At 45.1% G+C, this 10,220-nt stretch overlaps 1 protein-coding gene across 1 annotated transcript in view; it reads right to left on the reverse strand.

Annotated features, from left to right (window-relative positions):
- Positions 1 to 751: 751 nt before the first annotated feature.
- The window catches only part of LOC311123624 (exostosin-1a-like), a 106,090-nt gene continuing 96,621 nt past the window's right edge, over positions 752 to 10,220 (reverse strand). Inside the window, exons 7-11 of the mRNA XM_084158201.1 lie at positions 9,565 to 9,660; positions 7,137 to 7,226; positions 6,724 to 6,884; positions 4,023 to 4,194; positions 752 to 3,510 (exon numbers count right to left, since the gene is read on the reverse strand). Of these exons, the coding sequence (XP_084014327.1) occupies positions 3,325 to 3,510; positions 4,023 to 4,194; positions 6,724 to 6,884; positions 7,137 to 7,226; positions 9,565 to 9,660 (705 nt within the window). The 3' untranslated portion in view covers positions 752 to 3,324. The remainder of the gene's footprint in view (positions 3,511 to 4,022; positions 4,195 to 6,723; positions 6,885 to 7,136; positions 7,227 to 9,564; positions 9,661 to 10,220) is intronic.

The raw sequence follows: 10,220 nt of genomic DNA on the forward strand, positions 1-10,220 counted from the left end.
GAGGGGATCAGGCTGTTCTAGTCTCTCTGTCTCTCTACACTCCACCATGGAGACAGAGGGGATCAGGCTGTTCTAGTCTCTCTGTCTCTCTACACTCCACCATGGAGACAGAGGGGATCAGGCTGTTCTAGTCTCTCTGTCTCTCTACACTCCACCATGGAGACAGAGGGGATCAGGCTGTTCTAGTCTCTCTGTCTCTCTACACTCCACCATGGAGACAGAGGGGATCAGGCTGTTCTAGTCTCTCTGTCTCTCTACACTCCACCATGGAGACAGAGGGGATCAGGCTGTTCTAGTCTCTCTGTCTCTCTACACTCCTGTCCTTCCAGGAGGCAGCAGGGGATCAGGCTGTTCTAGTCTCTCTGTCTCTCTGTCTCTCTACACTCCACCATGGAGACAGAGGGGATCAGGCTGTTCTAGTCTCTCTGCCTCTCTCCACTCCACCATGGAGACAGAGGGGATCAGGCTGTTCTAGTCTCTCTGTCTCTCTACACTCCACCATGGAGACAGAGGGGATCAGGCTGTTCTAGTCTCTCTGTCTCTCTACACTCCTGTCCTTCCAGGAGGCAGCAGGGGATCAGGCTGTTCTAGTCTCTCTGTCTCTCTACACTCCACCATGGAGACAGAGGGGATCAGGCTGTTCTAGTCTCTCTGTCTCTCTACACTCCACCATGGAGACAGAGGGGATCAGGCTGTTCTAGTCTCTCTGTCTCTCTACACTCCTGTCCTTCCAGGAGGCAGCAGGGGGGATCAGGCTGTTCTAGTCTCTCTGTCTCTCTGTCTCTCTACACTCCACCATGGAGACAGAGGGGATCAGGCTGTTCTAGTCTCTCTGTCTCTCTACACTCCACCATGGAGACAGAGGGGATCAGGCTGTTCTAGTCTCTCTGTCTCTCTACACTCCACCATGGAGACAGAGGGGATCAGGCTGTTCTAGTCTCTCTGTCTCTCTACACTCCACCATGGAGACAGAGGGGATCAGGCTGTTCTAGTCTCTCTGTCTCTCTACACTCCACCATGGAGACAGAGGGGATCAGGCTGTTCTAGTCTCTCTGTCTCTCTACACTCCACCATGGAGACAGAGGGGATCAGGCTGTTCTAGTCTCTCTGTCTCTCTGTCTCTCTACACTCCACCATGGAGACAGAGGGTATCAGGCTGTTCTAGTCTCTCTGTCTCTCTACACTCCACCATGGAGACAGAGGGGATCAGGCTGTTCTAGTCTCTCTGTCTCTCTACACTCCACCATGGAGACAGAGGGGATCAGGCTGTTCTAGTCTCTCTGTCTCTCTACACTCCACCATGGAGACAGAGGGGATCAGGCTGTTCTAGTCTCTCTGTCTCTCTACACTCCACCATGGAGACAGAGGGGATCAGGCTGTTCTAGTCTCTCTGTCTCTCTACACTCCACCATGGAGACAGAGGGTATCAGGCTGTTCTAGTCTCTCTGCCTCTCTACACTCCACCATGGAGACAGAGGGGATCAGGCTGTTCTAGTCTCTCTGTCTCTCTACACTCCACCATGGAGACAGAGGGGATCAGGCTGTTCTAGTCTCTCTGTCTCTCTACACTCCACCATGGAGACAGAGGGGATCAGGCTGTTCTAGTCTCTCTGTCTCTCTACACTCCACCATGGAGACAGAGGGGATCAGGCTGTTCTAGTCTCTCTGTCTCTCTACACTCCACCATGGAGACAGAGGGGATCAGGCTGTTCTAGTCTCTCTGTCTCTCTACATTCCACCATGGAGACAGAGGGGATCAGGCTGTTCTAGTCTCTCTGTCTCTCTACACTCCACCATGGAGACAGAGGGGATCAGGCTGTTCTAGTCTCTCTGTCTCTCTACACTCCACCATGGAGACAGAGGGGATCAGGCTGTTCTAGTCTCTCTGTCTCTCTACACTCCACCATGGAGACAGAGGGGATCAGGCTGTTCTAGTCTCTCTGTCTCTCTACACTCCACCATGGAGACAGAGGGGATCAGGCTGTTCTAGTCTCTCTGTCTCTCTACACTCCACCATGGAGACAGAGGGGATCAGGCTGTTCTAGTCTCTCTGTCTCTCTGTCTCTCTACACTCCACCATGGAGACAGAGGGTATCAGGCTGTTCTAGTCTCTCTGTCTCTCTACACTCCACCATGGAGACAGAGGGGATCAGGCTGTTCTAGTCTCTCTGTCTCTCTACACTCCACCATGGAGACAGAGGGGATCAGGCTGTTCTAGTCTCTCTGTCTCTCTACACTCCACCATGGAGACAGAGGGGATCAGGCTGTTCTAGTCTCTCTGTCTCTCTACACTCCACCATGGAGACAGAGGGGATCAGGCTGTTCTAGTCTCTCTGTCTCTCTACACTCCACCATGGAGACAGAGGGGATCAGGCTGTTCTAGTCTCTCTGTCTCTCTACACTCCACCATGGAGACAGAGGGGATCAGGCTGTTCTAGTCTCTCTGTCTCTCTACACTCCACCATGGAGACAGAGGGGATCAGGCTGTTCTAGTCTCTCTGTCTCTCTACACTCCACCATGGAGACAGAGGGGATCAGGCTGTTCTAGTCTCTCTGTCTCTCTACATTCCACCATGGAGACAGAGGGGATCAGGCTGTTCTAGTCTCTCTGTCTCTCTACACTCCACCATGGAGACAGAGGGGATCAGGCTGTTCTAGTCTCTCTGTCTCTCTACACTCCACCATGGAGACAGAGGGGATCAGGCTGTTCTAGTCTCTCTGTCTCTCTACACTCCACCATGGAGACAGAGGGGATCAGGCTGTTCTAGTCTCTCTGTCTCTCTACACTCCACCATGGAGACAGAGGGGATCAGGCTGTTCTAGTCTCTCTGTCTCTCTACACTCCACCATGGAGACAGAGGGGATCAGGCTGTTCTAGTCTCTCTGTCTCTCTACATTCCACCATGGAGACAGAGGGGATCAGGCTGTTCTAGTCTCTCTGTCTCTCTGTCTCTCTACACTCCACCATGGAGACAGAGGGGATCAGGCTGTTCTAGTCTCTCTGTCTCTCTACACTCCACCATGGAGACAGAGGGTATCAGGCTGTTCTAGTCTCTCTGTCTCTCTACACTCCACCATGGAGACAGAGGGGATCAGGCTGTTCTAGTCTCTCTGTCTCTCTACACTCCACCATGGAGACAGAGGGGATCAGGCTGTTCTAGTCTCTCTCTGTCTCTCTCCACTCCACCATGGAGACAGAGGGGATCAGGCTGTTCTAGTCTCTCTCTGTCTCTCTATACTCCACCATGGAGACAGAGGGGATCAGGCTGTTCTAGTCTCTCTGTCTCTCTACACTCCACCATGGAGACAGAGGGGATCAGGTTGTTATAGTCTTTCTATGTCCGTGTATTTCTTTCTCAGTATGGACACCTGGTCTTTAAACAGCACTGGGTCCAGTCGCATATTAGAGTGCACCAGGGGCATGCTGCCAAACCAGCTGGCAAACTTATTCATGCAGCTCTGCCGCTGGGCAAAGTGGTCTGGGTCGGCCCATCGAGACGCTTTGGAGGTCTGCAGGGAGAGAGAGACAGAGACATTAGTATGATGTATTCATAATGTTACCAGTTAAAGTTGATGTAGTTATTGGTTTGTTTATTTGTTTCATTGTGAAGGCCAGAAACAAATATATTTCCGCAACAATAAGAAACATCTATAACAATGGAGGTGGAGCTGTGGCGTCTGTTGATGTCATCAGGAACATTAAGGAAATAAGAATAACATGAAACAGCCATGGTACTTCCTGTGCATTTACTGTGAATTGGGAAATAAATCAAGAATAACCTTTATCAACCTTTCCCCTACAGATATGGTACACCAGCCAGGACTCAAAGCCAGAGTTGTTCCTGAGAAGGCTCAACTTCAATGTGCAGGTAATTGTGATTCCTTTCACGTTACATTTGATTGTACCCTGCATCTGAAAAGTTTGTTGGACGTGTGTGTAAACTACTTGTGAATGTCTCATTTACTATGTTGTATAGTAATATCTCCAGTTGTTCCTGAGATAAAGACTAGAAAGCCCTCACCTGCACCATCATGGTCTCCTTGTACTGTTTCTTCTGGGTGACCTTGATGGGAGGCAGCTTGGTGATGGCTGACACCAGGAAGTTCATCAGGATGTCTTCACAGTTAGACAGCTGGTCCACCAGGCCCCTCAGACTGGCCGGCAGGTAGCTGGTATACAGGTAGTGGTAATATCTACAGGTAAAGACAGGTACAGGTAGGGTTAGGGTTTGACCGGTAGGGTTAAGGTCAGGGTTCACAGTTAGACAGGTGGCACATCAGCCCCTTCAGACTGGCCGGCAGGTAGCTGGTATACAGGTAGTGGTAATATCTACAGGTAAAGACAGGTACAGGTAGGGTTAGGGTTTGACCGGTAGGGTTAAGGTCAGGGTTCACAGTTAGACAGGTGGCACATCAGCCCCTTCAGACTGGCTGGCAGGTAGCTGGTGTACAGGTAGTGGTAATATCTCCAGGTAAAGACAGGTAGTGGTAATATCTCCAGGTAGTGGTAATATCTCCAGGTAGTGGTAATATCTCCAGGTAGTGGTAATATCTACAGGTAGTGGTAATATCTACAGGTAGTGGTAATATCTACAGGTAGTGGTAATATCTACAGGTAGTGGTAATATCTACAGGTAGTGGTAATATCTACAGGTAGTGGTAATATCTACAGGTAGTGGTAATATCTACAGGTAGTGGTAATATCTCCAGGTAGTGGTAATATCTCCAGGTAGTGGTAATATCTCCAGGTAGTGGTAATATCTCCAGGTAGTGGTAATATCTACAGGTAGTGGTAATATCTACAGGTAGTGGTAATATCTCCAGGTAGTGGTAATATCTCCAGGTAGTGATAATATCTACAGGTAGTGGTAATATCTCCAGGTAGTGGTAATATCTACAGGTAGTGGTAATATCTACAGGTAGTGGTAATATCTCCAGGTAGTGGTAATTTCTACAGGTAGTGGTAATATCTCCAGGTAGTGGTAATTTCTACAGGTAGTGGTAATATCTACAGGTAGTGGTAATATCTCCAGGTAGTGGTAATATCTACAGGTAGTGGTAATATCTCCAGGTAGTGGTAATTTCTACAGGTAGTGGTAATATCTCCAGGTAGTGGTAATATCTCCAGGTAGTGGTAATATCTCCAGGTAGTGGTAATATCTCCAGGTAGTGGTAACATCTACAGGTAGTGGTAACATCTACAGGTAAAGACAGGTACAGGTAGGGTTAGGGTTTGACCGGTAGGGTTAAGGTCAGGGTTCACAGTTAGACAGGTGGCACATCAGCCCCTTCAGACTGGCCGGCAGGTAGCTGGTATACAGGTAGTGGTAATATCTACAGGTAAAGACAGGTACAGGTAGGGTTAGGGTTTGACCGGTAGGGTTAAGGTCAGGGTTCACAGTTAGACAGGTGGCACATCAGCCCCTTCAGACTGGCTGGCAGGTAGCTGGTGTACAGGTAGTGGTAATATCTCCAGGTAAAGACAGGTAGTGGTAATATCTCCAGGTAGTGGTAATATCTACAGGTAGTGGTAATATCTCCAGGTAGTGGTAATATCTACAGGTAGTGGTAATATCTACAGGTAGTGGTAATATCTACAGGTAGTGGTAATATCTACAGGTAGTGGTAATATCTACAGGTAGTGGTAATATCTACAGGTAGTGGTAATATCTACAGGTAGTGGTAATATCTACAGGTAGTGGTAATATCTCCAGGTAGTGGTAATATCTCCAGGTAGTGGTAATATCTACAGGTAGTGGTAATATCTACAGGTAGTGGTAATATCTCCAGGTAGTGGTAATATCTCCAGGTAGTGATAATATCTACAGGTAGTGGTAATATCTCCAGGTAGTGGTAATATCTACAGGTAGTGGTAATATCTACAGGTAGTGGTAATATCTACAGGTAGTGGTAATATCTCCAGGTAGTGGTAATATCTCCAGGTAGTGGTAATATCTACAGGTAGTGGTAATATCTACAGGTAGTGGTAATATCTCCAGGTAGTGGTAATATCTCCAGGTAGTGATAATATCTACAGGTAGTGGTAATATCTCCAGGTAGTGGTAATATCTACAGGTAGTGGTAATATCTACAGGTAGTGGTAATATCTCCAGGTAGTGGTAATTTCTACAGGTAGTGGTAATATCTCCAGGTAGTGGTAATTTCTACAGGTAGTGGTAATATCTACAGGTAGTGGTAATATCTCCAGGTAGTGGTAATATCTACAGGTAGTGGTAATATCTCCAGGTAGTGGTAATTTCTACAGGTAGTGGTAATATCTCCAGGTAGTGGTAATATCTCCAGGTAGTGGTAATATCTCCAGGTAGTGGTAATATCTCCAGGTAGTGGTAACATCTACAGGTAGTGGTAACATCTACAGGTAAAGACAGGTAACATCAGTTGGAGTTAGGATTAGACAGACTGGCCGGCAGGTAGCTGGTGTTCAGGTAGTGGTAATATCTGGAGGACAGGTAACATTAGTTGGAGTTAGACTTCAGTCAGTTCCCTTATAGCTGTTTTGATATGAAACAGTCAAAGTTGCGGCTCAACGGTAGCCGACCCTACTCCTGGAGAGCTAACTACCCTCCTGCCCGGTTTTGTTTCAGCCCTAATCTAACACAACTGATTCTATTAATCACTGGCTAAGGGCTGGAGCAAAAGCCCGGACATCTAGTAGGTCTCCAGGAGAAGGCTTGGTCTGTAGCGTCGTGCCTGCCTTCTCACCTGTGGTATATAGCAGCTCCTGTCAGGACCATAGAGTAGTCGTTGGTCCACTTGGAGGTGTAACCCCACCTCTCCTTGTTGCTGTCCCAGAAATGACTCCTGGCCGGGTATCCCACAATCCTCTCTGGGAAACTCTGCCACACTGTGAAAGCAAAGTCCACCTGCAAAAGGGAGAGAGTGGCACCATTGAGCACCTAAAGCTCGTAAGGCAGCTCCAGTATAACACGCAATCCTTCCATTCAGCTTCAGCTCACCTGTTGTGACAGTGCATCAGCATACAGATGAAGTTGACCATTTTTTCATAGCTTTGCCCATGTCATTTATAGAAATGGTGAACAGAACTGGGCCTAAAACAGAACCTTGTGGTACCCCTTTAGTTTACATACGGTAATACACTACTGGCAGTAACTCACCTCAGTAGTAGAGAGAACGGTATCCTCGTCCAGACTTAGAACGGCGTCTGTTGGTATGGTGTCATAGGGCAGGAAACGACTGCTCATCACCTGAAGAGACAGCAACAAACAGTAGGGCTCTTCACTGCAACAATCAATACAAATCACTAGATATCTTAGAACAATCAATACAAATGACTAGATATCATTAGAACAATCAATACAAATGACTAGATATCATTAGAACAATCAATACAAATGACTAGATATCTTAGAACAATCAATACAAATGACTAGATATCTTAGAACAATCAATACAAATTACTAGATATCTTAGAACAATCAATACAAATTACTAGATATCTTAGAACAATCAATACAAATTACTAGATATCATTAGAGCGTTGTGCCAGTAACCGAAAGGTCGCTGGTTCTAATCCCCGAGCCGACTAGGTGAAAAATCTGTCGATGTGCCCTTAAGCAAGGCACTTAACCCTAATTGCTCCTGTAAGTCGCTCTGGATAAGAGTGTCTGCTAAATGACTAAAATGTAAAATGTAAATGTATTAGAACAATCAATACAAATGACTAGAGATCTTAGAACAATCAATACAAATGACTAGATATCATTAGAACAATCAATACAAATGACTAGATATCATTAGAACAATCAATACAAATGACTAGATATCATTAGAACAATCAATACAAATGACTAGATATCTTAGAACAATCAATACAAATGACTAGATATCTTAGAACAATCAATACAAATCACTAGATATCTTAGAACAATCAATATAAATGACTAGATATCTTAGAACAATCAATACAAATGACTAGAGATCTTAGAACAATCAATTAAAATGACTAGAGATCTTAGAACAATCAATACAAATGACTAGAGATCTTAGAACAATCTATTAAAATGACTAGATATCATTAGAACAATCAATACAAATGACTAGATATCTTAGAACAATCTATTAAAATGACTAGATATCATTAGAACAATCAATACAAATGACTAGATATCATTAGAACAATCAATACAAATGACTAGATATCTTAGAACAATCAATACAAATGACTAGATATCATTAGAACAATCAATACAAATGACTAGATATCTTAGAACAATCAATACAAATGACTAGATATCATTAGAACAATCAATACAAATGACTAGATATCTTAGAACAATCAATACAAATGACTAGATATCATTAGAACAATCAATACAAATGACTAGATATCATTAGAACAATCAATACAAATGACTAGATATCTTAGAACAATCAATACAAATGACTAGATATCATTAGAACAATCAATACAAATGACTAGATATCATTAGAACAATCAATTAAAATGACTAGATATCTTAGAACAATCAATACAAATGACTAGAGATCTTAGAACAATCAATACAAATGACTAGATATCATTAGAACAATCAATACAAATGACTAGAGATCTTAGAACAATCAATACAAATGACTAGATATCATTAGAACAATCAATACAAATGACTAGATATCATTAGAACAATCAATACAAATGACTAGATATCTTAGAACAATCAATACAAATGACTAGATATCTTAGAACAATCAATTAAAATGACTAGATATCTTAGAACAATCAATACAAATGACTAGATATCATTAGAACAATCAATACAAATGACTAGATATCATTAGAATGTGCTTACTAGGGCTATATTTAGACTTTTCTCTGTATTCATAAGCATATTGATGTATGTGAAGCTATAGGAGAAGATAACTCACCTGGCTCTCCCCCTCTATGACCAGGACAGGTACAGAGGACTCACCTTGTTCTCCCCCTCTATGACCAGGACAGGTACAGAGGACTCACCTGGCTCTCCCCCTCTATGACCAGGACAGGTACAGAGGACTCACCTTGTTCTCCCCCTCTATGACCAGGACAGGTACAGAGGACTCACCTGGCTCTCCCCCTCTATGACCAGGACAGGTACAGAGGACTCACCTGGCTCTCCCCCTCTATGACCAGGACAGGTACAGAGGACTCACCTGGCTCTCCCCCTCTATGACCAGGACAGGTACAGAGGACTCACCTGGCTCTCCCCCTCTATGACCAGGACAGGTACAGAGGACTCACCTGGCTCTCCCCCTCTATGACCAGGACAGGTACAGAGGACTCACCTGGCTCTCCCCCTCTATGACCAGGACAGGTACAGAGGACTCACCTTGCTCTCCCCCTCTATGACCAGGACAGGTACAGAGGACTCACCTTGCTCTCCCCCTCTATGACCAGGACAGGTACAGAGGACTCACCTTGCTCTCCCCCTCTATGACCAGGACAGGTACAGAGGACTCACCTGGCTCTCCCCCTCTATGACCAGGACAGGTACAGAGGACTCACCTTGCTCTCCCCCTCTATGACCAGGACAGGTACAGAGGACTCACCTTGCTCTCCCCCTCTATGACCAGGACAGGTACAGAGGTGGCAGGCCAGCGGTGTTTGGCCGGGAGGGGCTTGTCACAGTTCCATAGGATTATCACCTGGAAAAATATGACGTACATTTAAACATGAAATTATGTTTTCCTTTTGGATAGCTTATATCACAACCAAAAGCTACTATATGAATTATGATTACCTGATATAAAAGCACACATTCATGTAACATTGATAAAGAAATCTATATTGTGACAACATGACATGTGCAACATAGAGATATAAATATACATCTAACTCAAAATATCAAGGTTCTTGTTGCAGAAGGAGTTACATTTCTGGGTTAATTCTATGACTCATGCCAACTTCATACAGCACGGTGCTAGCTGTTACCTAGGCAAAGTACTGAGACTTAGCGACCGCCACCAGGAGACAAACATCTACATTCTACAAGGTCTTGTTGCAGAAGGAGTTATATTTCTGGGTTGATTCTATGACTCATGCTAACCACATATGGGCATGTGGTGCTAGGAGTGACCTGGGCGCGCACACAGTACTGGCATTGTGATACTGTGAGCTAGATAGCCTAGCTGGCCACAGTGATGAGATGTGGTGCTGTGAGCTAGATAGCCTAGCTGGCCACAGTGTTGAGATGTGGTGCAGTGAG

Source organism: Coregonus lavaretus, assembly GCF_964263955.1.
Source record: "Coregonus lavaretus genome assembly, chromosome: 3".
Classification (NCBI taxonomy): Eukaryota; Metazoa; Chordata; class Actinopteri; order Salmoniformes; family Salmonidae; genus Coregonus; species Coregonus lavaretus.